At 47.9% G+C, this 13898-nt stretch overlaps 2 protein-coding genes and 1 long non-coding RNA gene across 3 annotated transcripts; 1 reads left to right on the forward strand and 2 right to left on the reverse strand.

Annotated features, from left to right (window-relative positions):
- Positions 1-695: 695 nt before the first annotated feature.
- Positions 696-2607, reverse strand: LOC122365346. The gene is made up of 2 exons (XR_006253725.1): positions 2210-2607; positions 696-1565 (listed from the first exon to the last, which is right to left on the reverse strand). It is a non-coding gene; the product is annotated as an uncharacterized LOC122365346 (long non-coding RNA).
- Positions 2608-4813: 2206 nt separating this feature from the next.
- Positions 4814-6400, forward strand: LOC122365349. Its single transcript, XM_043336490.1, has 3 exons — positions 4814-4878; positions 5138-5504; positions 5985-6400. Exons 2-3 carry the CDS (start codon positions 5376-5378, stop codon positions 6195-6197), a joined length of 342 nt encoding a protein of 113 aa, XP_043192425.1. The 5' UTR covers positions 4814-4878; positions 5138-5375; the 3' UTR covers positions 6198-6400.
- Positions 6401-6750: 350 nt separating this feature from the next.
- Positions 6751-11464, reverse strand: LOC122365348 (glycine-rich cell wall structural protein 1.8-like). The gene is made up of 2 exons (XM_043336489.1): positions 11307-11464; positions 6751-9296 (listed from the first exon to the last, which is right to left on the reverse strand). The coding sequence occupies exons 1-2, from the start codon at positions 11319-11321 to the stop codon at positions 7149-7151; spliced, it is 2163 nt and encodes a 720-aa protein (XP_043192424.1). The 5' UTR covers positions 11322-11464; the 3' UTR covers positions 6751-7148.
- Between the last annotated feature and the right edge of the window lie 2434 nt (positions 11465-13898).

A 13898-nucleotide genomic window follows, 5' to 3' on the forward strand; every position in this document is an offset into this window, starting at 1 on the left:
GGCCAGACAGGTGAAATGAGCCCTGGTTGGTTGTGCCGATTCCAACCGTTCGCTTAGCATAACACAGCACATTGGTTGATCACCGCAAGCGGATTCAATGACAGGGAAGTGGGTCGAGGAAGCGAGTGAGCGAATAGCGAACTGCAGCTTGAACGTATTCCACTAGACCGCCACGGCCTGACCCTGACACCAGTCAGTGATACACCACGCAGAGGGACACAGTTGGACTTCACTTACCCAACGCATGGCCATGATCAGGATCAGTGAAGTTTTTAAAGTTACTGACTGCCGCACTTAGTTGCATTAATCGTACGGTCAGTGAAAGTCAACGTACATAACTTAATTGTTATTTTATTTGTGCTATTGCTGATCTGAGCCGTTGAGAGCATGTTTGAGTCGTGTTCGAAACCGCTTCTTTTTCGAAGATGATCAAAACGAAAATTTCCATAGCGATTACTCGAAAACACATCCACGGTATGATCTCAGCATGAAGGATTTGCTGGTTTCAACGATAACAATATTGGATAATTCATAATTGGTTCTGGAACTTCCAATAGTAGAGACGATGTAGCAAAGCTAGTAGAGTTATTTACATCTTCACCACGATTCATATCAGTAAGCAGCACGATCACTATCCATGATTGTGACCTAAATAGGTACAAGAGCTTCGGCTTACGTCAGCATAAACATCGAACCTCGTTATCCTATCTTACAATATATAGTATTCATAAACCAATAAGAAACTCGTCAATGCCAACAGTGGCCACGCCTACCTACCATGTTCTGGGGGCAGCGTTGGTGAGGCCTAATTCGCACTATTGCCATAACCTCTGAAATACGTGAAAACACAGCTGTCCCTAATCACCGCCCCCTGAGTCACCACCGAAGGAGCCACCATCGGAATGGTCAAAGCTGAAACTGCTCCGTCGGCTACCGCTGGACCTGCTAAAGTTGTGGCGGCTAGAGCCGCTGAACCCACCCCCGCTGCGTCCTCCCCCGCCGCTGTCTGTCCCTCCTGTAGCTCCGGTATGGCCTCCGTGTCCTGTGTCATGGTCTCCGCTATGACCTCCCCCATGCCCCCCGCTATCGTGACCTCCGGCCGCGTCCTGACCTCCGTGTCCGCTGCCCTGACCTCCCGTGTCGCCGTTCTGGCCCTCCCCTCCGTCTCCATCCTCCTCGTCACTGCTGTGCCCATCTCCTCCGCCGCCTCCCCCTCCCCCTCCGCCAGCCTCTCCACCTCCTCCTCCGCCTCCTCCCTCTCCTCCCCCTCCCTCTCCCTCTCCGCTCGGCACATCTCCGCCGCCGCTCGAGTCTCCGTCTCGGTCCCCATCTCCGTCGTCGTCTTCGTCTTCCGAGGCGCACCAGTCACACTCGATCAAGCACCGGCAGCCGCAGCAGCACCAGCGCTTCCACCACGGGTCGCGGTTCCGCCGGCGCCGCCGCTTGATCTTAGCGCCGGCAGAGACACCTGGCGAGTGACGAGGCAAGCTGGAGGTCCGGCTGGTGACGACAGGCGGCGTTGTACCGGCTGCTTCGTGATTCGTGCTGCTAACCATCGTACATACCTGGAGGTGAAAGAGTCTGTGAGTGGAGGGGCTGTGCCCGGCTTTGATGGTCACGTTCGACTTGGGCACCAAAGCTCTTCTGAATACCCAATTACCCGGAATATCCCAATCAAATTGTAGGAGTCCGGGCCTGCGCTACAAGCTCTGGTTTTCGCTAGCTCTGGCTTCTACTTAACTCAGCTTTGGTCTGGAATGTTGCAACCTGTACGAGAAGTACCGAGACCCTGTATTGCCCAACAACTCCTATCGCTCGTTGGAACAAGGACATGAGCTGAGCTTGGCCCGCTGTGATTGACTGAGTATTGAGTAAGCCATATTGAGCAATGAAAATGGGAATCGCCTTCCCCATGCACACGGACATTGGACACTACAATTGCGTGTTTTAAATTGATTGCAGCCGATACAAAATACAAAATCCCATCTCAGTTCAAGATGGATACGTAAATCTATTACCATCAATAATCTAACTCATCGTCTCGGACATTCCGAAAAACCTACGCAAAAATAGGGATCCCATTTAAACAGTTTTTCACCGATCAAAAGCTCCAGTCACGTGAAAGGGCCGTCGAAGTTATGCGACGATGCATGGACGGTGGAGCGGAGCTCAGGGTAGGACAATAGTGGGAGTGGGAACCTTTTCTCACCTAGCTTACTGCCCTGCAGCGGACGAAGCCACTGAGCAAGTCAGCCTGCAGCCAGAGTCCCTCGCCGGTCCTTTTCCCGTGAAGACCGTAGCTCTTGGTTTCTTCAGCTTTGGACTGCTTTCCCTGTAACTGTTGCAACTTCACTTCCTCCCGGCTCCTTCAGCTGGAGATAGTTTCTTCTCTGTTGTTCCAAAGGCCAACAGAAATCCTTCCTTCGTCCTGCTTCAGCTGGTGCGAGTCTTCCTGGCTCCTCCGACCGCCTTTTTTATTTTTTTTTTTTAATTGAACTCCCAGGAATGTCACCTCGTACCTCCCCCCGTATCGTCCCATCCCCCACCCTTCTCTTTCCGAATTCACCGGAGCTCCGTACGCCGTGCTGCTCGAACCCCCACTGCTCAGCTCCCTAACCGGTGTACGCACGGCAGTGATATATCGACAGTGCAGAGTAAATACCTGCACTTAGTGACCCGTATCGGTGCTCGGCTTATCGTGCCGTTGCGCCAGATCGGAGCTACGGAGCCCCTCCCACCATCTCCAGTCGTCACCGGTCACAGTGGTGAATGGAGAAAATCGTTTGTTTTTACTTTACTGGAACTAAACAACAAACAAAAACAGTTCCATTTATAGCTCGCCAGGTTTAAGGAAAAGTGATATGCTTATATATAACAAGCAATACCTAAATGCAATAGCTATTCATGATATTTGTGCCTAATATTCATATACCAGCACCCCGGTCTCTTCGGTACGTAACGTGTAGCTTGCATGTCCGGAATGATGTGTCAGGCAGCACTCGTTCACTGTATGGGCAGCACAGGTGCTGCTTTGAAGACGCGCCCTGAGAACACGGTGAGACTTTGTGATAGGACTGATGAGAGTGTATCTGGCGGTAGTGCTTGAAGTTTGGAGCACTTGCAACATGGTTGCCTGTTGAACTGTTCTATCAGCGTCATAGTTTGGTGTCCACGAAATTGCATGTCTATGGCTAGATTTACCCATCAGACCACCAATGCACGTATGAAGCAATTTTGACGAACAAGCCTCTAGTGTGAGCAGCGCAAAGAAAGTGGCGCAAAGTATGTCATGCACTAATTCAGCGCAAGGGCTGCCGCTTTGTGGCCAACCCCGTTGCATCCACAAGGGTGAGTTTGCTATGCCGTGGCTGTCAGTGCGTACCGTGACTTCGTAGCGACCGGCCCGATTAGGGGCGCGTAGCAAATTGTAACAGACGGACGATAGTAAGCAGTAGCGGCGGAACACCTTCAGTTAAGGTGGGTGGGGGGGGGGGGGGGAGCGGACACTGCCGACTTTTGGTCCCATTCTTTCCGTGCAACGCCCATAGGTCTGATTTTAAAATGCCAAAATCAAAGGGAGTTACGGTGCCCGGTGCCCTCCCCGTTCCGCCGCCTATGACAATAAGACATTCTCGGAAGTCGGAAAACCCACTTCCGATCTTCTGAGGTCGGCTGAATGCTGATATCAGAAGGCTGATTTCATCTCTTCCCCCTCCAATGATTTTAAATAACTGTCTGGCGGTCACGAAACACGGGTGTTACGTCGCATGACTCAAGCGCTGGCCGCTCGCATTGCGGAACAGCATACCTTCAGGCGCTTACCACTGGTGACATCTGTGGGGAAAATGCGAAACTAAGTGTATTGCGGGACAGTATGTCTTCAGGTGCATACCACTGCTGCCATCTAGGGGAAGCTATGAAAACTCAACTGCATTGCGGAACAGCAGACCTTCAGGCGCTTATCACTGCTGCCATCTAGGGAGAAAATACTAAATATTCAGAGGAATGCGGGGCAGTATACCTTCAGGGACCTACCACTGTCATCTATGGTAGGAATTGTCGCCAGTCCAATTCCCAGCGCGTTGAGGCAGACATGACAGATTGTTTCATACCAAATATGCCAATCGTGTTCCTGTTGCTTAGTTTCCGGTAAAAAGTCCCAGAAACTCGGGCGTCAAACATAAATTCGGATAAGCAGCCGCTTGAAGTAGGTACATATGCCTATGATAAACGTCATGTTCCTATGACTTACTTGAGCAATTGTTTTGCAAATGTGCCAATGCTTTTATACATTTCCAGCATTGACACCAGCTCGGATACTGATGTTTAAGCTATTTTCTATACTTACTTTGGCGTCTATTGTCGCCGACCGAGATTGTCATTGGCGCCTAAACCCTCGGGCCTCTCCTAATGCATGCATTGGAGCATAACAAAATGCTCTGATACCAATTTGAATTAATCTTGGAAACATGCATTGTCCTTAATGGTCAATATAAACGCGGTCAGTAGTGAATATCAAATGTGGAAGAATGTTTATTTACGAATTTACCTGCAGATATGCTTAGAGTAGTTATCCGTACCTTTTTATTGTCTTAATCAAACGAAGACACTAAAGTAAAATGAAATACTTAAGTACATGTAGCAACTAGCAAATGCCACGGTGACTTTAAATGCAGTCCTCGGCAAATGCTTACATAGCGGTCCAACTTTGACGAAGGAAGGGGAAGTGAAGTTACCCGTTGCCATTTCCCGTGATATCAAACTGGAAGTATGGGGATTTATATGAAACGTGAACAAGGAATGGCTTTGCCGAGAAATCACCTGCGGGTTTTGCATTTGGTCTGCCGCTGGAGGTGGACATCGAAGCAAAATTCCATAGTACGTTTGATAAATTAGGCTATTACATTAGCTTTCCTGCCTTATTTTAAGTCATTTCTTATCATGATTACCTGACCCGAGGACAAGCTTTTGTTGCATTAATATTTTTGTAAAAACACCATAAATATTTGCCAGAGAACCTTCATTTTTACTTTTCTTGAAAGATGTAATGAAAAAGTATAATGGTTCTCTGTCGGTGCAACGAGAAGAGTTTTTTCTCTTCAGTTTTTGACTATATCGTTCAAATTCTTTTCCCCAGGACAGATGATTGTCCAGTGACTGATGTCGGAATAGCAAGTTTCAACAATGTTTATAAAACCAGATTCGATCCAAGTCCATCATATTGTGATGTGAATGTGTTTCGGACAGCCTTTTCTACTTTAGACAGTGCGTCTCGCCAACAGTTTGATTCCGACGAATTCGAAACGAGCTTTACACCGACACCGTGTCCTGAAAGTGATACGTTTGTTACAAACTTTTACCCGGAATATCTCGGTATGGCATTTCGACGACAAAATTGCCGCAAGAAAGAATATCTTTACGACCAGAAGCCTTTCTTCAATGCCATCCCGTCTTCAAGAGGAGCATTCACATCACCTGGAATCATACAATCAATTAAGAACTGGGTGAGTACCTACTAAGTAGAGTCACCGTTTTCCTTTTGCAAAGAGAGTCGTCAATGCATGCTCGTCTTGCGTGCCATTTTAAGTTTCTATTTTTCGTTGTGTCTTAAGCTGACTGTTCCCATATAAAATGTTTAAACTATATACAAATTCAACGGGCCTGAAGTTAGATATCATTCATAACATCGTGCCTAGGCATTTGAAAAGATAATAGGCATGTTTTATGGTGGCTCAGCCCCATGCCCTCTGCGGTGTTTGTGGCGGTTCAAATGCCAGACGAGTCCGCTTGCCTCCCAATATTCCTGCGGCCGCTCTTTTTCAGCATTGTGGCGTCCGATCCCCCCTGCCGATGGACTAATCCCGGTGCCCCGTCGCAGTAGGAGCTGTTTGTCCCTCCCACTGGACTGCCACCGCCGCCATTAGTTGCAGTAGCACTGTTCGCCCCTCCGAGTCCCACTGGACTGACCCCAGTGCCCGTTCCAGTACTCTGGCGGCCGGTCGCCGCCGCCGATGCCCAGTATCGTCACAGAGCCGGACGACATCGACTGCCGGTGTCCGGCGCGCGGCTCGCGGCTGCTGCAGCTGCAGACCTGGCTGCTCTGCTCGCCTCTGCCCAGGGCGGCGCTGGCCCTGCTCGCCGCCAGGGGAGTGCTCTACCTGCTCGGCATCCGCGTCTGCTTCGTCAAAATGGTGTGAGAAGGAAAAGGAGGAGGCGTTCTAGAATCACCCGGCCAGCATTTTTCTGTTGAATACGGAATAGATGCAGTTACTTGAGGGCAGGCCTCATTCCCCTAACTTTGTCTCCGATGTGAAATATTGTCCACTAAGTCGGAGATAATAAAAAATTTAGTGACGTATATATTACGGGTGTCTGGACCGAAATACAAACGCCGTCATTATGTTTTCCAACTGAATTTGATGCGAGTCGAATGATAGAGCAACTGCAGTACCTAAGGTGTGCAGCGTGCACGATTCTTATTTTCATTTTACAATGATTGGTGCCTGTGAGTTATCTATCATTCACTTATCAAAGCATATTTATGGATTGCTAAGCATCACAGTATGTAGCCAAGGACGAGGTAGTTATGTAGCTGTCGACGGATTAATTTGCAAGTGCAAATGATAACTCTCGAATGTTTCATTGTCAGTGTAGGTATGCATGACTGTCCTGTGGCATTGCGTGAAATGCCTCTTGATATGTTTGGCTTGCGTTCCTTTATCGCGTGAGCGTTCCATCAAAATAAGCATCTCGTACAGTTATCAGATGTATTGGCACAGAGGTTGGCACATTACAGTCGATATCCTATGCAGTTTGCCACAGCCCAAATTCAGGATAAGTTCCACTACGATTTCTGACATGACGACAATATTGAATGCCCATTGCCTATCTACATGTGCTTCTATGTCGTACGATGCTTAGCACTAGCATAAATAGGCCACTACAGATTCAAACTTGGCATCTAGGAAACAAGGCGCTAGCTATGACAGATTCTAACTACGAGGCTATTCGACAAGACAGGACAAGCAGCGTGTTTGCCTCCAAATCAAGCTGGAACTTCCATTTTCGCGTACCTAATAGCGAGCGCGGAAGCTGCGCACAGCACGCCTTCCAAGTAAGAAAGCGATACAAGGTGCATAATTCTGGGCTTAGGCGTATTTGCCTTTTCCGCTGTACTTGGGAAGTGTGCTATAGGTGGACGATCCGTTGCCACCATTACCTCCGTTACCGTTTCCGTTTCCATTGCCGTTTCCAGCGCCATTGCCGCCATTTTTGCCTCCCTTTGTATAGATGGGATACGTTGGGTTAGTATGGGGTACAGTGTACCCATTGCCGTTACCATTACCTCCGTTGCCGTTGCCGTTTCCTCCGCCGTTGCCATTGCCGTTTCCGCCATAAGTTGTTCCTGTGGAGTCGCTATAAGCGTACGAACTGACATCACCATATCCACCGCCGTTGCTACTGCCGTTGCCGTTGCCGTTCCCATTAGATCCGTTTCCGTTGCCATTTCCTCCACCATTGCCGCCATTTTTGCCACCCGTCGCATAAGTAGGTGTTCCGTACGAGTTGGAACTGCCATATCCATTGCCGTTACCATTTGCTCCTCCGTTGCCGCCGTTTCCTCCATTACCGTTGCCGTTTCCTCCACCATTGCCGTTTCCATTTCCACCATAAGCTGTTTTCGTTGAGGCGTCAACATACGAGTACTTATTAGTAGCAGCGTATCCGCCTCCGTTTCCTCCTCCATTTCCGTTTCCAGTGCCTCCGTTGCCGTTGCCGTTGCCGCCATTATGGCTATCCTTGACATAAGTAGGATACGTTGGGTACGAGTGAGAAGTGCCGTATCCGCTTCCTCCATTTCCTCCGTTGCTGTTTCCGTTTCCTCCGCCGTTTCCGTTTCCTCCGCCGTTTCCGTTACCGTTGCCGTTTCCACCATAGGTTGTTCCTGTCGAGGAATCACCATACAGATGCTTATCGGTAGTGCCGTAGCCGCCACCGTTTCCACCACCGTTTCCGTTGCCGTTACCTCCATTGCCACCATTGCCGTTTCCAGCGCCGCCATTTCCACCATTGTTGCCTTTATTTGCGTAAAACGAATACGTTTGGTAGGAATGGGATCCGCCGTATCCGTTTCCATTACCATTACCACCGTTTTTACCATAACTTCCTCCATTGCCGTTTCCGTTTCCACCGCCGTTTCCGTTGCCATTGCCAGTCCCGCCATAGTTTGTTCCTGTAGTGGAGTCCCCATACGGGTACTTACTGGTGGCACCATAGCTACCACCGTTTCCTCCGCCATTTCCGTTTCCGTTGCCGTTTCCTCCGCCGTTGCTGTTGCCATTACCATTTCCGTTATAGCCTGTTCCTGTCGAGGAGTCGCCATACGGGTCCTTAGTGGCAACACCATAGCCGCCACCATTTCCTTTGCCGTTTCCATTACCGTTTCCTCCGTTTCCGCTGCCATTTCCTCCACCGTTGTTGCCGCCGTTACTTCCGTTGCTGTTGCTGCCATAAGCTCCAGTTTGAGTGGAGCTGTCGTATGCTGTGTACGTGGGAGGAACGCCGTATCCACCACCATTACCGTTACCTCCTCCGTTCCCGTTCCCGTTTCCGCCATTTCCGTTCCCACCGTTTCCGGTTTTAGTGGAAGCGGCGTACGTCGAGTACGCATGAGGGATGTCATACCCGTTGCCGTTGCTCTTGCCACCACCATTGCCGTTACCGCCGTTGCCGTTGCCGTTACCGCCGCTGCCGTAACCGCCGTTACCGTTACCGCTTTTACCGTTACCGCCGTTACCGTTACCGCCGTTACCGTTACCGCCGTTGCCGCTAGCGCCGTTGCCGTTTCCGCCGTTTTTACCGTTGCCGTATCCTCCACCGATGTTTCCGCCGTTGCCGTAGCCGGTACCATTGTTTCCACTGTTGCCGTTTCCACCGCCCTTTTTTCCTCCGTTGCCGTAACCAGCACCATTGTTTCCGCCGTTGCCATTTTCACCGCCATTGTTTCCGCCGTTGCCGTAAGCACCAACATTGTTACCGCCAGGGGTCCGTCCGCCTGGGTAGATGTTGTAGTACGCAGAGCTTACAGATCCTGGCGGTTTGCCGTTTCCAGGCGACTTGTAGGTGACGGCGTAACCGGTGGTCCCGCCGTTTCCGCCACCGTTTCCATTCCCATTTCCACCGTTTCGTTTCCCACCGGCAGTGGCTACAGAGGAGCGGAAGATTGCTCGGTCTCCAAATCTAGCAGCGCCTTTGTCGGCGAGGCAGACGCTCGCCGACAGAACGAGCAGCGAAATCTGCAACAAAATTGCATGGCACATGTCAGTGGTTGTTGACTTGTGAAAACCCGCGCCCCAGGGGGGGGGGGGCTGTTCATAGCCCCCCTCCCGTTTTTGTGCAATAGGTAACTTGCAAACCGCCTGACGTATCGACGCCAAACTTTCAGTACCTTCAGCTGCATCAATTTGACACCTTTTGTCAAAGCATGAAGTTCGTAGCTACCATAAGTCGGCCGGAAATGACGTCATGTAGGTACGGCCTATTTCGACGCAAAACATTGAACCGCGGTAATCGCTCCCAAGAGCTCAGTTTTTAAACTAGATCCAATTTCTTTGCATGAGAGGACCAGAATAAACTGCGCTATCACACTGCTCTCAGGGATTTTAAAAATGTTGAATGTTTGGAAAATCATATATATTAAAATTCATAATTTATATTTTTATCTTTTTTTAATTTCGTTTTTGACTTTTCGAAAAGAAACGGAATATATGTGATAGAACACATGCTTATGACTTACCCTAGCAAGTTTTAGCCAGATGCCTTCAAAAATGGCCAAGGTAGGTATACGCATTATAGCAAAAATTCACAACTATAAACTTTTCAAATCAATTTTTCAGTACGTAGTTGACTTCGTACACCAAAATAAATAGCACCATCGTGTTCCTGAGCTCAATCTGCATCCGATAGACACCTTTTTTGTTTAAAAATTCTAGCTATAAAATTTGACCTTTTTACCTGAAAGTGGCCTGACCTAAGCTAAATGCAACTGAAAATGACCTCGAATGACATAAACGACATTGATTCAAAATTTATGGCTTAAATGGACCATAAAACGTGTCACGCGACCGATGCATGATATAAGATGTCCGTGACCTGTGATGACCTGACCCTGACCTGAAAATCAAAATACAAGTTTGGTACCCTCAGGGTATCTAAAGCATCTGTTCACAAGTGTGTAAACCAAAAATGAGCCTGATCTGACTTGTAAGCCGGCGGCCAGTGCCCAAAATGCGAACAAGCCAAACATTGATAATTTTTTATTTTGACCTGACCTGTGACGTCATCGGTGACCTCCAGGTCAATGAAATTAGGTTTTGCTCGACAGTTTCTTCGGGGCTATCAGACGCCGTTTGAATTTTGACGATCGGCCCAGTAGTTTCGGAGTTAGGAGGGGGGGGGGGGCTATGAACAGCCCCCCCCCCCCCGTATGGCGTGTTAGATCCAGACCCCAGTGGGGCGTGGGATAATTCAGAGCTACTATATTATAGTGTCCAATACATTGTTTCTGCCCAAAAATGCAAAGAGGCCTAATGAACAGCCTGAGTCTTATCACATTGGTATAGTTACCTATATTATTCCAATCTGCACGTCATGCAGAGAATGAGTAGGTACCGCAATTGGGAAATTAGCTGTCAGTCAGTGTCACTGACGACCCTTGCAGTACGTCATTGCTCAAAGTGAAGTAAATAAAGAGTAATAAATTCCATCATTGTTGCCAAAGATATAATAAGGCCACCCAAGGCAATAACATGAAAACGTTGAATTGGAAGTCCCTCAACTCTTGCACTGCGCATTTGATAGGAATGCAAGACACGGAAAATTATGCCTGTCACCGATGACTCCTGCTGAGTGCTGTTCGTAGACCTATTCTAACTGCTCGCAAGATGACCCATCCAACCAAGTTCAGAAACACTTTATCTATTGCAACCAAATACAATATATTACTAAGTGCTCGAGCGAGGAACATATTGAATATAATTAGATAAATAAAAGAAGTTGACCTTTTCCTCGACATCAAAAATGTAAAAAGCCGAATAATATATTTTAAAAAAACGGTTTTAAAAAAACCGTTTTTTTTAAATATATTATTCGGCTTTTTACATTTTTGATGTCGAGGAAAAGGTCAACTTCTTTTATTTATCTAATTATATTCAAATACAATATACGCAACTACGATCAAGTGAAAAATATACTCTCAATGGATTGAGAAACGTGAGAAGCACATGAGCTCGGGAGTATCTGCTTACCGTGAACGGAGCCATGGTGCTGACACTCTGAAGTCGATGGTGACCGGCGACTGTGTGCCTCCACCACTGCCGGACGCCGTTTTATAGCGGCCACACCGAAACACAGGGGGGGGGGGGACGTCCACCTCACCGGAGATGTAACATCGACTACCGGTATCCAGTGGTATGTTTGTGGCCGGCATCTACATAGGCACTGACCTTTAAAGGTCTCTGTTCTGTTGCTAACCTTTTTCGCCAGCGCGGTCGACACCCAGGATATGAACTAACGACTTGTAGCATTCGGATGCAGAAATGTGAATAACAAGGTTGAAAGACATGCATGTGCTCTGCTGGAACCCAAAAGTTTGCTAGTTGAACTTTGAATGGATATTAGCTGAAATGAACCGTTATCGACAGTTGAACTTGACACTCACATCAAGATCACGTTTAGTCCGAACAGTTTGTTCATTCCTAGCCCTGCCGGGTGTGTAGGGTAGATATTATTGTATTGCTGTTTGTGTTATCACTGTTGTCCCGTACCTACTGCGTGAATAGTGAAATTTCAAATTTGTCTCAGGTCCAGCCTTATTGCTGCCACTACATATAAAGACGGGTATAATTATACCGCGCACGGATGGCGGGTGTCTTCCTATCGAAGTCTTTTTTTCGGATAACGTCAAAACGGCTGCACACAGCGCCTGCAAGTTGTAACTTTTGCATCACTGTTAGGACATCAGTTGCACGTATGATCTTCCTAAAAACCTTGACCTCATGCCCGGAAACGTTATGTCACCATCCTAAGTGAGCACACCTCCAACTATAACTACTGCGGAGGTTAGCATCTCGCCGTGGCAACAATCATCGATGGAAATTTTTGAAATTCATGGAGAGCAATGTTGTATAGAACAATCGTGATAACCCGTTAACTTAAATTCGTCTGTATCCTATTTTATTTTTCGGGTGATTTTTCGACCGACTGCTTGACTTAAGCCCATAAGACTACATTCATGGAGAAAAAATAAAATAAAAGGTGCTGGTGTTCGCTTCTGATGCAAACAGGCTCTTCAGGGATGTGCCATTTTCGGATATTTAAAGGTAGTGTGCCACCTTCCAATGATTTCACATTTTATTTTTCCTAGGATAAGAAGCTTCTGTTTTTACCTAATATAGCAAAAAAAATCAAAAATGGGCCTGGAATAGTGCCTTTTTCGCCTAAAAGTTTATCGGTTTTTCGATATGTATAACAACTGTAGTGGGCTGACCTGCAAACAGGCGTCGGCAACAATCGCGAATGCGGCGCACATGTGACAATAAGCAAAGGTCATTATAGAGTTACGATGTACGGGAATGAGTTATCAGCTGTCTAATCGTAGACAACACAATGTCGAACCTTAAACTGTAAGCCTGTATTGGTATTGTTTCTTTTATTTGGCTGTCGAACATTATTTATGGTTTGAAATATGATTTAATGTAAAATAATTGATATGAAAAAGCCGTCTCTTAAGTTATGACCCCATTTCACCACACGCAAGTGGCAGAAATGACAATGATCAGCTGACGCATTTTTCTTGGCCGAAGTCAGAGCGAGCGGCCCGACACACCACCACCGCACCACAAAGTATGAGCAGAGGCCGCGCCCAAAGCCAGGGCCCCGGTAACGTGAGGTAGCCGAGTCGGGGCAGCGTGCGCTGACCCAAGCCGGGGCCGCGGCTTTGGGTGCGGTCTACCGCATCCCCGCGGGCAGCAGCCCCGGGCTATCACATGACACCGGGAGGACGCGCGGCCCCGGCTTGGGTCAGCGCACGCTGCCCCGACTCGGCTACCTCACGTTACCGGGGCCCTGGCTTTGGGCGCGGTCTACCGCACCACCTAACAGGCGTGTTCGAAACCGCAGGAGATGATGATGAACGGGTTTATCGAAACTTGATTGGATGAGCCTATCGGTAATAGCGATTTCAGTGTGTGCATTTATTGTTCATAGTGGTGTGAAATGTGGTTGGGGTACGACCGACAACCCGTCGGGGCGAATTTCGCACTGGGGTACTCAAAATTTGAAGAATTTAAGACGTTTCCATGAGTTTTGACGGTATGGATAAGTTCTAAAAATCCGGTTCTCCTTATCTGGGCCATTAACTCCATACGGTCCAGGAAAGCTGGCACACTACCTTTAAAGATTATCATTGCTTGGTAATTCATTATTAGCTGCTTCAAGATTCGGTTGTTGTCATGTGGCGTCACTTTAGGGCACTATTACTTTTTAATTTCTTGATCAAAGCAAAATACACGTTTGAATATAGGTAGTATCAATGTGTTCAGCGTAAATAGACGGGTTGACTGATATGCAACATGCTACATGAGCTATTTGGTTCAGGTCATGACCGTGACCTGAGGTCAGCTTTTAAAGTTCAGTTTAAAGGCGATTGTTTATCACTGGACGCCACTCGTCTCGAGAAGAGCGATGGTACTTAAATGGTCTCAATGGTACAAAATGTCACCACGAGATGTTATACAGAACGGATCAGGCTAAATTTAGCTTTTTACCTTTTATGACCACTAAAGGTAAATGAAACATTAGCCTCAGGTTAACCCGCGCCGTGCTGGCTATGTCCGTGA

Source organism: Amphibalanus amphitrite, unplaced genomic scaffold (genome assembly GCF_019059575.1).
Source record: "Amphibalanus amphitrite isolate SeventyFive unplaced genomic scaffold, NRLGWU_Aamphi_draft 000732F_arrow, whole genome shotgun sequence".
Taxonomy (NCBI): domain Eukaryota; kingdom Metazoa; phylum Arthropoda; class Thecostraca; order Balanomorpha; family Balanidae; genus Amphibalanus; species Amphibalanus amphitrite.